The sequence below is a fragment of the Rattus rattus genome, chromosome 3 (assembly GCF_011064425.1).
Source record: "Rattus rattus isolate New Zealand chromosome 3, Rrattus_CSIRO_v1, whole genome shotgun sequence".
Classification (NCBI taxonomy): domain Eukaryota; kingdom Metazoa; phylum Chordata; class Mammalia; order Rodentia; family Muridae; genus Rattus; species Rattus rattus.
Genome location: NC_046156.1, coordinates 202,894,746 through 202,914,308, shown reverse-complemented (window position 1 = coordinate 202,914,308; position 19,563 = coordinate 202,894,746). Strand labels below are relative to the sequence as shown.

The window sequence follows — 19,563 nt, the reverse complement described above, 5'->3', positions numbered from 1 at the left end:
AGCTGTCTGCGCTGTTTGCAATGTCCTGCAGCTGGTCAATCTTTAGCTATTTTACCTGGTGAAGTGTAAGAAACTCGAAACTCCCTGATAGGCCCAACGAAGACCCAAAGTCACTTTGCAGGTTGGGGTCTGGAGGTGAGTGTATTACAAAGCTGGGTGAAAAGCACTGGTTTAAACAAATACCAACATTCTGTGAATGAATTCCAAAAAGAAGTCTCTTGGGGGTGGGGTGTCCAGAGAATGCAAGTGCATCAATGTCCCATGCCATGTGGGTGCTGGCTGTCATGCTGTGTCCTACTGGACTCTAATTCTTAGTATGTGTTGTCTGCATAACTCACCACAGTCTAGGACTGTGCACCAAAAATGGTTCTACATTCGTGTTTATAGAAGAGAACCCTCTGAACACACGCACTGTAGAGTCTGTGTTCACTGGAGGAGAGTCCACACCACACCAGTATCTTTTTAAAAATGGATTTTACGACAGGTGTAGTGGCACAAGCCTTTAGTCCCAGCACTCAGGAGGCAGGGGCAGGCAAATCCCTGAGTTTGAGGTGTAAAGAGGGAGTTCCAAGACAACTAGGGCTACACCTATCTCAGGAAGGAAAGGAAAGATTTTTGCAAAAAAGTTTTAAGTGCACAATGAACAAGTAAGGAATGATTGTTTTCAGGCTGTCTCATGAACTTCATACCCCCATATAAAGCACTCTTTAAACAGGGCCATTGCTTAGCCTCTAAAAGTCCTCATTCTCCAGCAACTCTTACTGCTAAAAAAGCAATGAGGACTTTGAATCGAGAGATGCCTTTTCTATACATAGTACACTGGCTGCTATACATAATTGGGGTTGAATCAGGGAAATATTGAAACTGACATTCAAGTATGAAGAATAACACTAGATTGAGCATCTCAAGTCATCTCCTGCTTTCCCATCTCCAGTATAAAATATGCACTAGGAGCTGGACACACTGGCTGACGCCATGACAACTGAAGACGTGAATGAACTGTGAGGCCAGAGCTCATCACTTCTGGTCTCCCGGTTGCATCTAAACTGAAGCAGCAGCTCTGTGTTTTATTAAGTGTTTAGGAAACTAAGATGGGAGGAAAAAGATACCATGCTTACTGTCATTTTCCGGGGCCCTAAAGCCACTTTAAATTAATTAATGAGAGCTTGTCTGGTGATTTGATAATGTATACGAATTATTTTAAATTTTATTATGATGAATAACTCCAGTGTGTGTGATTTTGTGAAGTAAAAATCTTTCCTTGAGGATTAAGAAGCAATGCTAGAGGTGGAACATGAGGTCTTGCACTCCAGTTTGAGAACAAGAATCCGAGGCAGAGAATGGCATGTTGGGAGGAAATCACTTCCTCGAGCACAGGCTGAAGGCTCCGTGCTGTGTCTTGGATGTCAGGACGTGCCCAGAAGTGCTCCCTGTCCTCATCCATCCCCACCTACAAAGCCTAGGCGTCTGCTGCTAAAACTGATTACAACACAATGGCTTTTGTTAAATTATACTCCCGATTTTTCTGAAGTTTAAAAAAATGGGACTGGAGAGATGGCTCTAGGATTAAGAACATGCACTATGACCTCAGAAGACCCAAGTTTGGTTCCCAGTAACCAAGCCAGAGCCTCTGTATACATAATTCAAAATAATTTTAAAAATGAATCTTTAAAAAAAAAAAAAAAATCCAGGCGCACACACGCACACACGCCTGTAACAGAGGCAGAGAGCAGAGACAAGAGAAGAGGGCTGCGGCAAACCTGGGCGTCCCAGGCCAGCCAGGGCTACACAGCAAGACCTGGTCTCAGAAGGAAGTAACTGAGATCCTGGATATACAATGCATGGATGGACAGGTAGATCTGTAAATGTTACAAGTGCATAGATGATGGGTGACTTTGAGAAAGTTTCTAAGTTTTGAAGCATTTCAAATATTTTTATCTAGCCAATGGCTTTTGGGTTAGACACATTCTGGTACTTACGGGGTATAAAGGGCACAGAGTTCCTCTTGGAATGAGGTTTGTCTGTCAGAGCTGCTTTAATTGTTGTGGACAAGATGTGGGAATTATGCTAGGACTAAAACCAATACATTAAGTAAATGCTACTAGTCTCATCAATAAACATGAATGTTTTAAGTGCAAAGATTTGGTTTTCTATAACCCGTTACAAGAATATTTTTCATAATTAATTTAAAGAGAAACATCTCTTAAAAGTGACAAGAAGGGAGCCATGTTCCTGGAGGCAGACACTGAGAGGCTTTCAGGTGGGCAAAGCTGGGGAAGAACGTTCTAAGAATGAAGTTCTTTTTGGTTTTTCAATTCCTCCTCCATCATTAGCACACACTACAATGTGCTGTAAACGGGTCCTGCATATCTGCCTACAGGCATGTCCGCACCGACAAGCAGCGCCAGCTCCACTCATAAATGGACCCTTACAGACACAGCCAGGCCAGCTCTGGATCTGCCCATGTAAGTTTAAAGACTTAGTCACAGCAACAAACACTCTCCTAAAATTCTAGCTGCGGAATAAAAAGACGGTGAAATGACGGCCGGAGGCTCTCGGGACCGCCCCCTGCCTTCCAGACCTTTACTCAACACACGCTCCCCACCAGGAGCACAGCAATAAACCTTAAACTGGTGCATGATACACGGAGTTGTAATTTGTTTGTATCCCTACTGTTGAATCCTGATTTTTGATTCTCAATAGGAAAGTCATGAGTTATAGTAATCAAGCAGTAGTTCAAACAAAAAGACTAAAAGTAACATTATCAAATTACAAAGCATTGCTTCTCATAAACAGGACGCACATAAAATTCAAACTATTCTAAATACAGAATTATGAAACGCTATTTTAAAAGCATGGAAATTTTAACTTCAAACTCTTACAAAATGTAAGACGGTGGCCTCTTAAAAATATGCCCTGTGAGAATGTGCCATGTTTCGGTGCACACAATAGGCATCTATCTCCACTGGCTTCTCAGGTACTGAACATCTCCTCTGGAGATGAGTGAGTGACGTGGACATTTTAAGTGCATTTCATGTTGTTTTCTTTTAATTCCTGACCATAACTATCTTGATAAACATCTTGGTCAGCCCGTCACTCTGCTTCTATAACCTGGTGGAGAAGCAGCTGTGCTCCAAGCAAGCATCTTCTCAGTTCCCTGGAAGATGAATCCCAAGCAGCCTGCACAGCAGAAGGACGCCAACCCCGTGCTGTCCCAATTCACAGGGACGCGCCTGGCCACGGTGAGACTGTGAGTGGGCAGCCGGGAAAAGAATGTGTAAGAACAGCCGTCCCCCGGCGCCTGTTCTCACTGCAGTCGGGAACACTGCACACAAAGCTGACGTCAGCACTATGGAGGAGAGGGACTGAACAGTAATAACCCCCGTCTCCTTCCTTTTGTGTCATACCATGTTGTCAATAGACTCGGGATCTAATGGAATCCAACTGTGGGACCAAGAGCTTAAACTTTCCCCCAAAAGAATCAGAGCCAGTCTTCATCCATGGGTATTTTTCTTCTCTCTGTTAAGTTACCTGTTTGCAAACAAAATAATATAATATTAGAACAAAATGCCTCTTAAATATAGAGCATAAATCTGTTCCCTCATACTCATGGAAATATCGTCAATGAATATTTTTTCAATAGTAATCTATACAATAATGGTATAGCATTCCCTTTTAAGAAAAATGTTTATAATTTTTAAACTAGATTTTATTTTCTATGTAAATGAGTGTCTGCCTGAGTATGTCTGTGTACCATGTGCCTTCAGTGCCTGTAGAGGCCAGAAGAGGGTGTCAGATCCCTGTGACTGAAGTTACCCACTAAGCTGCCACACGGGTACTGGGAATTATATACAGGGCCTCTAAAAAACAGCCAATGATCTTTAAAGATTGAGCCGCCTCCCCAGCCCCCATGATGTTTGTATTCTTAAAGTAGTAAGAACAAGAGTCATTTAATACAAATTTTGATCACTATTGAGGGTGTTAGATTCACTTTCATTTCCGTTCCTTAGGAGAGTAAGTAGGACCTATTAAATGGTAGTCTTTAAGCTTCAACAGAGGCAGACTGCTTTTATCAACCTGCCCGCCGGGAGGAGGATAAAAACCATTCTTTAAAGAGACATGAACAAGCATGTATTGCAAACTTGTTTCTGTATTATAGTTCTGTTTTCTACTAATGAGGTTATACATGGGCACTGAGCATCTCAACACAGCTAATGTGATCAGAAGATGACTAATTTGTAGACTAAGAGGCTCTAACAAAGTGTCTTCCCAGTACATCCATTTTGGTTTGGTAGGATCCTTCGCTGAGATGTGCTAGCTGGAAACACCACACACAAACTATTTCACAATTGTATGTCAATTGCATACTGAAAGGTTATTGTTGTAGTTCCCTGTCAGATAAAAGTTAAGATCAATTTCACGTATTCCTTTTCCCTTTATAAAGGACTACCAGCAGTTTTCTCTTTGAACTGTTATACTTAGAAGTTTGAGAAAGACCCTACAGGAGACAAATTAGAACCTTGTCATAAAGTCTATGATTCTGTCTCAGGTTTAGAAAGCTACTGCAGGACACTTAGCCACAGTCATCTCTGGGAAACCTCACAGTCATCTCTCAAAGGAGCTCTAAAGGTACGCAGGGCATACATCTGCTCAGTGTTTCCCTGGTTTTCGTTCAACACTACCAGCCCCTCATACTCCCTCACAAAGTGTCCTGATATTCAGTGCCCAGCCATGAAAATCACCTCAGCTGAATTACACAACATGCTGAGGCCCTGTCTTATGTGTCAGCAAGACCTGGTGGGATGGGAGAAGACAAGCATGGCAATGCTGACAGGTGCTGCTGTGTGTAGCAATAAGGACACAAAGGACAGTTAACCAGTCAGTGGTGACTGGGCGAGCTACACAGGTAAGCAGTAAGAGAAGCCAAAAGGAGACACAGAAGAGGGAAGAGGGAGGAGGATAGAGAGGGAGGAGGATATGCAAATATGTACTCTGGAAAAGAACCGGGAAAGACAACTTGAGTCTCTGAATATTAACACATTAATCAGAAACACTGATATGGTTGAAAATTAGGGTCTCCGTACATTACAGCAATAAAGGAAAACACAGGGAGAAGGTAATGCACAATCACACATTATAGAGAATGTGATTTTAAACCTGTGTGTAAGACTGAGGCCCATCCTGACGATGAGGGCTGCAAGGAGGGGTGTTTTCCTTAACGTACCTCTACGTCCAAAAGGAACAGGTAAAAATCCTTTTTGTGGTAATCATTTATTTGAATACTTCCCATTTCATTGTGCCAAGTCTTCCCAATCCATGTGCACTTGCATATACACTAAACACCCACCTTGTCAGATTTGGAGTCAAAGACAGGAATTCAGGCTCACCAGTCCCTATGGCCAGTTCACACCCAGCCAAGGATCCTGTGCAGACCCTCCCATCCAAGGACAGTTATCCTGTATACATCCCTGCTAAAAATCATTTTAAAATACATTTTTTTGCAGGCCCCTCAAGACAGGAAGTAGTCTTTGTAGTCTTTGCTGTCCTGAAGACCACTATATAGACCAGGCTAGACTGAACTAAGTCCTAACTGAGTCCTTCTTCTGTCTCTGAATGCTGGGATTAAAGGTGTGTATCACCATGCCCAGGTTAAAAAAAATAATAGCTGTCGTGTGTGTGTGTGTGTGTGTGTGTGTGTGTGTGTGTGTGTGTGTGTGCACGCACACACGCATCTCCTCTAGCTAGAGTGTTGCCTCTTTGGGGTTCACTCGTCTGTTTTTGTTTTGAGATGTGATAAAGGCTGGCCTCAAAGTCATGATCCTCCTGAACATGGCTGGGGTATTAACAATACAACCAAGTCTCGTTAACTCTTCCTGTTTTAGTAAATACCATAGAGTCTGTCAGAGAACAGAATTATTCAGAGTAGAATGTCACATGCCCTGTACATTTTGCACACATTACCTTATTGCAGCCAAGGACGTAGCTGTCAGTCCTTTAGCTATGTAACTAGCTTATGGCATACGCTATCATCACTATTCTGTAAGTGTGATTTGTGCTAATCACTTCATAATTAGCTTTTAATAAGCAGCTGCAGGGCTTGGTAGCACATGCCTTTAACCCCAGAACTCACCAGTACAGCAGCAGATGAGAAGGGAGGCCAGCCTGTTCTGTGTATCTAGTGCCAGACCAGCTAGAGCTACAAGGTGAGATTCCACCTCAAAAGGGGGAGGGCGGCAGGCACGCAGCAGACTGCAAGTATTACGGTGCGTGTGTAAACCATTATACTAGACACGGGATGCAAGCTGTTTGTAACTTATTAATGTAGACAGTGAAGAACAATAGTGTGGGTGAACCATTTTAAATATGTAGAAAGCTATATAACCAGATAACTTGGTAATTTTCTAGCCTGAGAAAACTCCCTTATGGGCAGCAAAGAAAGGATCAAGATTCAGTAAGTCTAACTTGAGTAATTCAGTTAAAAAGGCTTTTCTGGTCAAGATGATAAAAATAACACTGTCTTCTTTACTTGGAATATAACTACACTTGAGATATTTTAATGAGCAAGATAGAAACACACGGTTTGTAAGTCTGTCTGCGGCTGGAGAAATGGCTTAATGGTTGGTCAAGCACTCTTTAAAAACCTGCAGGAAGACCTGAAAGAGATTCCTAGACCACATGTCAGAGGGCTCACAACTGCCTGTTACTCCATCTCTAAAGACCAATGGTCTCTTCTCGTCTCTGTGGGTACTGCGCACATGCGCATGCCCCACCCTGACACCCCCCACACACACACCTTTAAACACAGAAATAAATAAAACACTTTGCTGCCCATACCATGTAATCCATACCATGATGGCAAGAGAATCACATGGCGTTCCAGAGCAGCCTGGATACAGAGGCCCTCACAACTGTAACAGTGATACACTAGAGACACTTACACCTGACTGCACAGGAGGGATGCTGGATAAAACAGACACTGCACTGAGTAAGACACTGCTCTGGGGTCAGAACTGGAATGTACACATGTATTATCTGTGCTATGGAGCACGTATGATGAGCATGCCCCACACTCAGCAGGAAGGAAGCCGGGGCTCATCAGCGAGCACAGCCCACGACTGTGCACGTGTACCTGCTAGTTCTCCCAGTCTGTGCAAGGCAAAGCCTCGTCCTCGTCCTCCGACTCTGGGGATGCTTCCTTAATTCTTCTCAGAGCCTCATGGATGCTCCGTGTCAAAGGGTCTGTATCAGGCAGAAGCGTGAAGGACTCTCTCAGAACTTCTTTCTGAACCTTCTTCAATTTTACCCCTTTCCTTATCTGCGCCAAAATATTATTACTATCGTCTTCATCAGGAAAGGGAGGCAGAGTCCGCTGCTCCACCTTCTTCAGATGGAAACTACCACGCTTCAAGGATGCTAACACTTCATCCATGGGTGAGCTCACTTTGAAAAAAGAGAAAACAGTCAGTGAGGATTATTGAGCTTTAAAGTTTTGGTCAAATTTTGTGACCTCGAATGCACGCTGAATATGATAGTCTTAATACGACAGGTGAGCCCCCATAATACCCACAACCGGTCCCAAGTAGGGCAGTGATTGGTTCACATTTCTTTTTTTTAATTTAATACTGGAGCCAGAAGATGCCTTAGTAGGTAAAGTCCTTGCTATGCCCAAGATGAAGCTCTAAGTTTAGAACCAACATCCATATAAAAGCTGGACAGAGTTGTGCACACCTATAACCCTAGCACTTGGGACATGCAAGGACATGGGTGGAGCCTGACGGGGTGGGGCAGGGTCATTGGCTCGGTAGTCGATCTGAAATGGTGAGCTCTAGGTTCAGGGAGAAACTGTCTCAATAAGTAAGGCAGAGAACAACTACGAATGGTATTACAAGTGACTCTGACCTCAACATATTCCCACACACCCCACACACACACCCCACATACACCCCACACACACCCCCACACACACACACACACCCACACACCCACACACACACACCCCACACCCCCACACACACAAACCACCACACACCACACACACACCAACACACCCAAACACCCCCACCCCACACACACCCCCCACACACCCCACCACACACCCCCCCACCCACACACACACCCACACACCCCACACACACCCCCACACACACCCCCACACACCCACCACACACCCACCACACACACCCCCACACACCCACCCACACACCCCACACACACACCCACACCCCACACACCCCACACACACCCCACACACACACACACACCACCACACACCCCCCACACCCCACACACACACACCCACACACCCCACACACACACCCCACACACACACACCCCACACACACACACACACACCCCACACACACCCCACACACACCCACCCCCCACCCCACACACCCCACACACCCCCCACACCCCACACACACACACTCACAACACACACACCCACACACCCCACCCCACCACCACACACACACACACCCCACACACCCCACACACACACCCCACACACCCCCCCACACCCCACACACCCCACCCCCCCACACACCCCACACACACACACACACCCCCCACACACACACCCCCACACACCACCCCCACACACCCACACCCACACACACACACCCCCCACCCCACACACACACCCCACACACACCACACCCACACACTCACACACCCCACACCCCCATATACATCACACACACCCCACACCCCACACACACCCCCCACACCCACCACACACACACCACACACACCCCACACACACACCCCCCACACACCCACACCCCACACACACCACACCACACACCCACCCCACCCCACACCCACACCCACACACCCCCACACCCCCCACACACACACCACCCCCCCCACACCCAACCCCACCACCCCCCCCCCACCCCACACCACACACACACACCCCCCCACACACCCACACACCCCACCACACACCCACACACCCCCAGACACCCAACACTCTCATACACCCCCACAGCCCCCCACACCCACACACCACCACAATTTAATGCTGGTTCACTGTCAGTGGATTTTTTTCAGTTATTTCACATGCAAGGTTCCATTCAGATTGTGTTATGAAAGATTTTACAGAATATTCTCAGATCAAATGTAATATGCAAACTGCTCTGCATTATTTGCCCCATGCAAACTCAAAGTCCTTTAAAGGCCAGGGAAATGTGTTTAGAAATCTCTCTACTGATGCATGCCGGGCATGCGGTGAGTTGCACACATAGCTTCCTGTTCTTCTGTCTTCAATCCTAAACTGTGACCAAACACATGGCCTTGCCACTGGCCTCGCACCTCTTCTTACCTAGCACGAAAAGTATTGCTTAATCAAATGTCATGGCAGAGGCCATTTTAGAAACAGGACTAGCATCTCATGTTTGAGAACATTTGTTGCTGTGAGTTGGTAAGATTTCTCCTCTGCTGTGACCCTGAATGTTCGCTATCAAATAATGGTAAATAGAAAAATCATAGTTTAAGCTTTGCCACACAGAATTCCATGCAGGATCCATCCACACACACACACACACACACACTCTCTCTCTCTCTCTCTCTCTCACACACACACACACACACACACACACACACACACACACACACACACACACACACACACACCCCCCTTGCTTCACCCTCAAGCAGAGTGGGACCTAGTGGGACAGGTCCGCTCACTCACCTCTCCTCCTCTGCAAACCCTCCGCAGTCTTTCTGAGCTTCCTCCGGGCGCTGACCAGCTGGCTGCTGTCAAAGAGGTGTGCTGTGGGTGCGCTGGCCGACTTGGGGATGCCCTTCCCGCCACACTCCGTCCTAAGTGCATCTTTCTCCAGTGTCTCTGCAGGGGTGGTGGCTCCACTGTCCTTTGCAACCGGCAGAGGTGGGGCTGGAGGGGGAGGGGGTGGAGGGGGAGGAGGCGGTGTTGGAGGAAGAGGGGGTGGGAGAGGATCTATAGTAACAGAACACCGTTCGGGGTCACTATTGGTCAACAGTGGAGCTGACTCAGGAGGAGGCCGTTCAGAGGTGACAGCAGGAGGAGGTAATGAGGTGGATTCAGGTTGTACTGATGAAGTGTCTTCAAGCTGGGCAAGGCTCCGGGGCTCTGCTGTCTGTGAAGACCCAAGCTGGCCTCTTCCTTCTCCCGCCTCTGTTTTCCCCTCCCCCTGCAGCACTGCTGGGAGAGAGTCACACTGCTCCTCACAGGGCACAGGACTTGCCGTGCTTTTTCTTCTTGAATGAGCTGCTCGTAATCTGGTTGACTTAAGGATGACTTGTCCAGGGTACCTCTAAAATATCAAAGTTAGGGAATGAGTGCATTATATTAAATTAACTTGCCAACAAATGCTTAATCATTTCCTCCTTTAACAGAATGTTATTTATTTGGTTCTTTTCTGATTTTATCCAAGAGACAGGGGAAAAAAAACAAAGTAGAATGCCTGTGCATAACTTCCTTTTTAAAATTTTTTTATTTTAAAATAAAATAAACACACTTCAGACACACCAGAGGAGGGCATCAGATCTCATTACAGATGGTTGTGAGCCACCATGTGATTGCTGAGAACTGAACTCAGGACCCCTGGACAAGCAGTCAGTGCTCTTAACCGCTGAGCCATCTCTCCAGCCCTGTGCCTAACTTTCAATACCTTTCAAACAATTATCCTCAAGCCCTTCACTATCTACTATCAAATATGCTAAGCCTTGTCCCCTCTCACCTATGAGGCCAACTGCTTAAGAACTCCACATGCAGGGCCTTGTGCTGCACTTGTGTTTAATCCCAGCATCCAAGACACAGAGGCAAGTGGCGGGCTCTGAGTCTGCATCCAGCCTGGTCTGTACACATTCCAGTCTACCCAAGGCTGTCCAGAAAGACCTCATGTCACAAACAAGAAAACTAGCCACGTGACTTTAATCTTCAAAGGAAGAAACAGTAGATAAACTCTATCAAATGTATATATTACTACTTAATGTATAAGCTAAGAAACTATTTTCAAATGCTTAAAAAAAGAAGAAACTTTAAAAAGGGGGCAGGGGAGGGGGGCTTACAAGGTGTAGGTTGATGTCATTATGCAGGTGAGGGCTGGCACAAGTTAGATCAAGGCCATGATTGGACAGTAAAAGAATAAGGCAGGGACAAAGTGTTTGCAGGGAGGGAGGCAGAGGAGAGGGAGACAATGAAAATGGAGACTGAGAACGATGGCCCAGACCTGGGTGGTCCTAAATTGTCAAGATAGTCAGGATGGATTTCTGTAAATTTATCTTATCTAGGTGGGCGGTTTATATCCTCATCATTGGTTGTAAGTTTATCGTGTGGATGTATTGTACATTGAGTATTAACATATAAATCTGGTTGTTGGGAGTGTGAGCAGAGTCCGTGACAGGAAGACAGGCTAGGCTATAGAATGCTTGGGGCTAGCGTGATGTGGGGCCACGATAGCATAGCCCTCGGGAGGCAATGTGAGTGCCAGGCAGGTAACAACCTGCCAAGGGGACAGTGTGAAAGCGGCTGACAGAGTAACAGCCAGAGCGCAGATCCTCGAGGAGTGGGAACTGTCGGGAACCACTCCTGCAGCTTTTTTAATTATACTGCCTTAAAAAAAAAAAAAAAAACCTGATAATTTTCTGATAGAAGGAGTGAAATGAAGTGTTTTTGTACTATTGCCATTAATAATTTCTTTAATTCAAAATAATCCAGGCTTTCTTGACACTCTATTCTTTTTTTTTTTTTTGGAGCTGGGGACCGAACCCAGGGCCTGAGCTAAATCCCCAACCTATTCTTTATACACTCAGGAGGTGGGGCACCAGGAGTCAGAAGAATATTAATGTCCAGCTTGGCCATAGAGAAGGAAGCCAATTAAACGACTATGGCCAGGAAGCACTCTGAACAGAAGCCCTACAGTCAGAGGCCCATGGTTCTCTGAAAAGCCATGCGAATAATCAATAGACTGCATTTCCATTACCTGCTTAAACGTTCGCAGTCTATCCAGCGTCCTTTGCCTCTCTTGGCTAACCCAGGCACTTTTTCTTTCCTCTTCTTCATGCAATTTGTCTCTCCTCTGGTAACAAACAAAGTAAGTGCATTATGCTGTGCCCACTTTATTTTAATTATCAACAAGAGAAAAGGTAAGGAGAAGATTTTCCCGAGTATGTCAAACAAATTAGTCACGATGACTCATTGGACAAAATCTTTGACAATGTAGAACAACACTACACTCCTAATCTCACACTAGTCAGCTAAGTAAGATGGCACTTCTCTGAAACAAACAGCTTTGTCTGTCTCAAGGCTTTGGGCTAAAACAAATTCAGTCAGAATTACTTCTGGCTTCACATTCAGCCAACTCAAATATAAGTGAGTTTTCAAATAAAAATCAGCAACTAGCACAGCAATAAATTGTTTGTTTTTATTTTTCAAGATAGCGTTTCTCTATGTAGCTCTGGCTGTCATAGAATTAACTCTATTTCTCTGGCCTTTGGAAGGGAAGGAACCATGTCAATAATCTGCTGTTACACAGTGTTGAGCAGCATTAGAAAAGCGCACTCCCGACACTCTTCCTGATTCCTTGCAGGAGGTGTGATACTAACACTCATGTTTAACTTTCTCCTCACTGCTCAACCACCCCAGTGTTCCATAGGAAACTCTCATTCATCGGGTTGTATTCTAGTTAAACAATGAAAAGACTGTCTAGGTAGGCAAGTGTTACTGCTTTTCCGCATCAATGTTAGGTGACATGGCTCACCCAGCTGCACATCTGCTAACACGGAATGAGAGAGGACTACCGTGACCCCTGCTCAAGGCTGACACACAACCTCACGAAGCAGTCACATTTAAACAAGACAAGACAAAGCAAAACTGCCTCTCGCAGACTAATTTCACCTAGGAATTAACCTCTTTTCTCTCACCCTCACCTCATGGCTCAACCTCGGTCCTGACAAAGGCAGTTCTTGCTGTGTGAGCCTTGAATGAAGACAGCAAAACCCACAAGGAAAGATCTCTGTCTCTTTAGAAGGTGAGAGGTGGGCAGGGGTGCTGAGGGCACAAGCCTTTGACCTCAGCACTCAGGAGAGAGGCAGGAGAGCTCTCTGGATTCAAGGCCAGCCTGGTCTACATAGCAAGTTCTAGGACAGCCGTAGCTATAGAATAAACCCTGTCTCAAAACAAACAAACAAATAAGAGGAAAAGAAAAGAACAAAGATGGCTTATCAGCAAAACATTTACTGCAAAACATGAGAACTGAGAAGCCATGCATGGAAAGGGGTACAGACAGACAGATTCCTGGAGTTTGCTGGCCAGCCAGTGTAGTCACAGGTGGAATGAGACCCTGGAACAGACAACTAAAATGCAAAGTGACTAAGAAAGACAAATGAAATTGAGCGCTAGCACTCGAGCATGCACGCACGCACACAAGCACACACACACACACACACACACACACACACACACTGAACAAAGGCCCGTGATAGATACACGTTTGTGATTATGATACTTGAGAAGCCAAGACAGAGATTGTTGTGAACTCAGTCTACCTTTAAACAGGTAAAAATAAAAAAATAAAAATGTGAGGTGGGTATAACCTTTAGGTGAGAGGGTATTAAAAAATGAAAGATGATAGGATATCTGGATAATATAATTATTATTTACATCAAAGGATAACAAAAACACCTTAGGAAAAAGCTAAAATATCCAGAGTAACAGAGGCATAAAACAAACAGCTATTATTAGCAAACCTAGACAATAACAAGATCATTCTCAAGGTCATTTTGGTCACTTTAGAGGGTGGCAGTTAAACTAAATAGGTAAGTCTTGGTTTGTCCTTCCTACTTTAAAACTGAAAACAGAAAGTTTGAAAAGAAAATGCTAATTTCAAGTGTACCATGTTGATATTAACCTCCAGTCACATTTTGATGTGTATAATAGCCAAATACAATGAAATTTTGACTAGAATGAGGAACAGCAAGTCATCTTTGGACATCTGAGCTATCTCTACAGAATAAACCTTTTATGTCAGATAAACCCTTCAAGTCTCACCAGTAAGAGAACAGCTTCAGGGAGGATGTTCCTCTAAATACTCCATGGCTTATCACAAAGTAAACACCAGAGTGGATGCAGATGAGAGAGAGAGAAGCAGTGACTTGTCTGTGGTCAGTAACCCTCACTGCGGCAGGCACGGGAGTGCTCGACACTGAGAACGGCACTACTCAGAGTGGCTCACACTTTATAGGGGACAGCGAGCAGCACTTGGATGACGTGCACTCTGAGTCAGTCTGGACAAGAGTGAAGCCTTGTCTCAACAAAACACCAGCAATCGATTTCCAAATATAGCCACAACAGCCAATGATATAAAAGATTACCACATACACACAGGAAATCATTTGAACCTCAAGAATGGACACATTAGGGTGGAGAGAACTCAGTGAGCCCAATACAGAGCAGGCACAGGTTGTCTTTGTCCCATGCCAAGACAGTAAGAAATGGCACAGGGTAGTGATGACTGTGACTGCTTGTCTGAAACAGAGCCTGAGGCCATCACACGGCTGAGATGCAGCCCAGGAACCCAACATTTCCCTGGCACATGCAAGCTGCTAGGTTCTATCTCTAGCAGCACAAGGCGGTGTCAACCACCACAAAATAGAAAAGAACGAGTTTAGAAGACAACATGAACTGAAAATTTCCATATGGAAGCATGGTGTTTCTTAAATAGGTCATCTAATAGATTGACAACAAAAAAGGCAGGAGAACATTCACCACCTAATGTACTGGATTTCTGTTAATACAAACAGAAAGCCCCATCCAGTGAGGAGTGGAGGGTCTTACACTTACTCACTACCACATCAATGCTGTAGAAGACTGGGGCTGTGTCTCCAAATGCTGTTGGAGAGGCAGTGACTACTCGGGTTACCCAATCTGTGGTGGTGGTGGTGGTGGTGGTGGTGGTGGTGGTGGTGGTGGTGGTGGTGGTGGTGGTGGTGGTGGGTGGTGGTGGTAGTGGTGGTCCCGAGACAGGGTTTCTCTGTAGCCTGGCTGTCCTACAGCTCACTCTAACATCTGGCTGGCCTCAAACTTGGAGATATCCCTGATATAATGCATGCAATACTACCGACTGGCTAACCTGTTCTTTTTGTACAAGGGAAACCAGAAGACATTCTCCAAACAAGAATTTAAGAAAATATCAGAACGTTGTTCTGAAACAGTTCCTAAATTAAAGCCCAACCAATCCAAAGGAACCAACACTTAGAAATTAAGAGGTGAGCAGAGGAGGAGCCCAGGAGACATGCACTTGCTCAGCTCTACAGCTGAGTCCCAGCCAAGAGGAGGAATGTGATGTTTTTACATCAAAATCCGTACCACACTCACCAGGAAAGGGCAATATGAGGAAGTTTTCCTCTTCCCAGCATTTATCTATTGTGGTCCCAATGCTCAATGCTTTCCCAACTATCCTACAGAGTCATGATTAAGAACTCTTGCTAAAAGTAGCAACAATTTTGGAATTCATTTTTTAACTTGTAGCTTCTCTTTGGATTGTTTTATTGTTCTATAATGATCACACATCACTTTACATTATACACAATAAGGGTTTTCAGCAGGTTGAGACAAACACTGCTTGTCACGATGCTAAATTAAAACTGCTCATAATAAACTTAAATGCCTGTCTCTGCCTCTCCAGTGCTGGGGCTAAAGTCATGTGCCAACACCACCAGGCATCATGAACCTGCTCAGGACATATTTCAACATGCGACGTGTGATCAAACATAGGCACAAATGCAAAGGGGTAAACCATGCTTACATAAGAAATTCATTCAAGGTCACACCCTAAAGAAGTGATGTAATTTGTTAAAATATCTTCCAAACAACAAACCAGTAAGAAAGGCTGTTTAAGCAAGTCCATGTCGCTCTGGGTCACTAATTATGAGTCAGTTACTTACATCACACATCAAAGGAAGGGTGGAGCTGGCATCTATTTCTTTTAGCTCATGCTAGGTCAGGGTTCTATGAACCTCAACCTTGGTCTCACAATACAGTTCAGGTTGGCCTTGAACTCAGCATGCACTATGCTTGGCTACTAGAGTGGGGATTTCTATATGGAGGTAGAGTATTGATATGGTGGGAGAGAAGAGTACCAGTTTTCTAATGTGACCTATGATCGAGGTAAGGGGTGGGATGCTCCCCCTTTAAATTGGGAATGCAGGAGAAAAAGAGGTTTGGGCTAGGGAGTGGAACAGACAGAGCTAGTGAGCTAAGACAACCTGGACATGTGACAAGAAGGAAGGCATTTATGAATAAAGTTCTTCAACTGTGCAGCAGACAGCATGTAAGGGGAGGTGGGAACAGGGTCAGGACTCTAAAGGCAGGTCTTCTTGGCAGGAGGATGAATAGAGGAAGTAGTATTTTATTAACTACTTGATTGAAGGGCAGGTGACTAATCCACATGTGATCAGGGACTGTCTTGAAGGTCTGATTGGCCATCCTGTTTCCTAATGGGTGGAACTGTCACACATTTTCAGAGAGGACAGACACTTTATGTGACTTGGTGGTAGTAGGATAGACCCTTTGGATAAGTGTTTCATAAAGTATGGCACAGCACAAGGAACTGTGAGTGACTAATAAACAACACACCTGCTTTCTTCCTATTATCTTAGCTGAGTCGATTACTACCAGATACAAAAGCCAGACCTCTCTTCTCAGGTCTCAGATGCAGACTCTACCGTCTTTCCAGGCAGAGAAACACAGAGAGAGTGTGCTTTAAAGTCCACATTAACAGCAAACGCAGATCTCCTCTCAGACAGCAAAGCTCAGAACTGCTTAACAACAACCAGGTAAGAACACACCCCACCTTCGGCCCCGCTCCACACACTTCCCAGCAGCTGAGTCAGTGAAATGAAGGAGCCGCTCCACACCGGGCACACATCTGACAAGCACCTGGAATGAGAGTCAGCCTGCATTCCCGACATTCAGATACACACCACGGAGTCCCAGGGGAACAGAGTCTCCACGTAAGGACTGGAGTGGTTAAAAGAAGGTCTCAATCTGGAGAAAATCTGGAGATGGCTAAGAAAGCTGCATTATCAAGAGACTTGGATGAGGCTTCCGTTGTCAGCCTGCATCTCTGTGAGTCAAATGCACACGAGTTCAGGAGAATCCATGGCACTGCTGATCTGATCGTCAGCAGGTAGACTCAAAGCCAAGTCTGCTAGAATCCAAAGGACCCAGGTGGAGAGATTTCCTAAAGTGACAAGGTTGTTCGGGGAAGTGTAATATTCACTACCGAGAAGGAATATGGTAAGTGCTGTCTCAAAGAGCACATCGGTTTCCTCCTTTAATACCTACAGCTCACCTGCTGGGCTGCTGCCCTGTTACACAGGAGTCTGGGTCCTGTCAGCATCAGAGCTAAATACAGTTACCTAGGTAACTTACTCTATGGAGTGTCACCTTCATGGCCATGGTGTGTGTGTGTGTGTGTGTGTGTGTGTGTGTGTGTGTGTGTGTGTGTGTGTGTGTGTGTGTGTGTGTGTGTGCTGGCTGCTTCTGCTGCCACTGCCTCCTGCTCCTCCTCCTCCTCCTTAATGAGTAGGGGTGGGGTTGAGGGGAGCAGGACCACAATGCCAGAAAGACCAGAGGACAACTTCCTTCCTCCCTTATTATCTATCTATCTATCTATCTATCTATCTATCTATCTATCTATCCTTAATCTTTATTTTACAGTCCAGACTTTATTCCCCTCCTGGTCCTCCCTCTGTTCACAGCCCATACCTCCTCCCCACCTTCACCCCGTCCCATCTCGTCTCCAAGAGAATGCCCCCACCCCCATCCTGGCAGACCTCCTCACTCCCTGGGGTCTCAAGTCTCTTGAGGTGCATCTGCTTGTATATGCTGCCTGGTTGGTGGCTGAGTGTCTGAGAGATCTCAGGGGTCCAGGTTAATTGAGAATGCTGGTCCTCCTACAGGATTCACCCGCCCTCCTCCTCGGCTATTTCCTAGTTTTTCCCTAATTCAACCACAGGGGTCAGCAGCTTCTGTCCATTGGTTGGATGTAAATATCTGCATCTGACTCTTTCAGCTGCTTGTTGGGTCTTTAGTAGGGCAGTCAAGATAGGCCCCTTTTTGTGAGCACCATAGCATCAGTAATAGTGTCAGGCCTTGGAGCCTCCCCGTGAGCTGGATCCCAATCTGGGACTGTTACTGAACCTCCTTTCCTCCAGGTTCTTCTCCATTTCCATGCCTGTAGTTCTTTCAGACAGGAACAATTCTGGGTCAGAGTTTCTGACTATGAAACGGCAACCCCATCCCTCCACTTGATGCCCTGTCTTCTACTGGAGGTAGGCTCTACAAGTTCCCTCTCCCCACTGTAGGGCATTTCAGAGTGGAACAAGGACCTCAACATCAAACCAGATACACTGAATATAATAGAAGAGAGAACATAATAGAAGTGGGAAAGAGCCTTGAACTCATTGACACAGTGGGAAATTTCCTTAGCAGAATTCCAATGGCTCATGCTCTAAGATCAACAATCAATAAATGGGACCTCTTAAAACTGGAAAGCTTCTGTAAGGCAAACAACAGCCAATAGGACAAATCAGCAACCTACAGATTGGGAGAAATCTTCACTAACCCCACATCCAATAGAGGGCTAAATCCAAATATAAAAAGAACTCAGGAAGCTGACCACCAAGAAACCAAACAACCCAATCAACAAACGAGGTATAGGACTAAACAGAATTCACAACAGAGGAATCTTGAATGGCTGAAAAGAAGCATTTAAAGCATTTCACCTTTAGTGATCTGGGAAATGCAAATCAGAACGACCCTGAGAATCCACCTTACACCAATCACAATGGCTAACGTCAAAACCTCAAGTGACAGCACAAGTTGGCAATGATGTGGAGAAAGAGAAACACTCCTACATTGCTGGTGGGATTGTAAATTGGTACAATTCTGGAGATCAATCTGGAGATTCCTCAGAAAATTGGAAATAGATCTGAAGACCCAGCTATACCACTCTTGGGTATATACCCAAAGATGCCCCACCTTGCCGCAGGCGCATGTGTTCCACTGTGTTCATAGCAGCCTTATCTGTGATAGCCAGAAGCTGGAAACAGCCCAGATGTCCCACAACAGAAGAATGGATACATAAAATGTGGTTCATGTACACAATGGAATACTACTCAGCTATTAAAAATGAGGACATCCTGAGTTTTGCAGGCAAATGGATGGAACTAGAAAATATCATCCTGAGTGAGGTAACTCAGACCCAAAAGGACATGCATGGTATGTACTCACTAATAAATGGATATTAGCAAAGGTAAAAAAAAAACCAACAGAACACCCAGGAGAAAAGGTTAACAAGCGGAAGGGCCCAAGTGAGGATACCACAATCCCACTTGGGAGGGAGAAGAAAGCAATCACAGGAGGGTGGAGGGAGGGAGGGTCCTGGGTGGGAAAGGGGACAGGGAGGGGAAGAGCGGAACAGGATCAGGTACTAGGTGGGGGGAAAGGACTGAAGCCATGAGAGCCAGCAGAGAGAATGCAAACAGGCAACCTCGGGAGGTAGAAGGAAGGAG

General features: G+C 45.4%; 1 protein-coding gene across 1 annotated transcript in view; it reads right to left on the bottom strand.

Moving 5' to 3' along the window:
- Nucleotides 1–2,297: 2,297 nt before the first annotated feature.
- Nucleotides 2,298–19,563, bottom strand: part of Jmy (junction mediating and regulatory protein, p53 cofactor) — a 69,924-nt gene continuing 52,658 nt past the window's right edge. The window contains exons 8-11 of the mRNA XM_032899023.1: nucleotides 11,970–12,065; nucleotides 9,695–10,298; nucleotides 7,130–7,440; nucleotides 2,298–3,531 (exon numbers count right to left, since the gene is read on the bottom strand). Coding sequence (XP_032754914.1) covers nucleotides 7,133–7,440; nucleotides 9,695–10,298; nucleotides 11,970–12,065 — 1,008 coding nt within the window. The 3' untranslated portion in view covers nucleotides 2,298–3,531; nucleotides 7,130–7,132. The remainder of the gene's footprint in view (nucleotides 3,532–7,129; nucleotides 7,441–9,694; nucleotides 10,299–11,969; nucleotides 12,066–19,563) is intronic.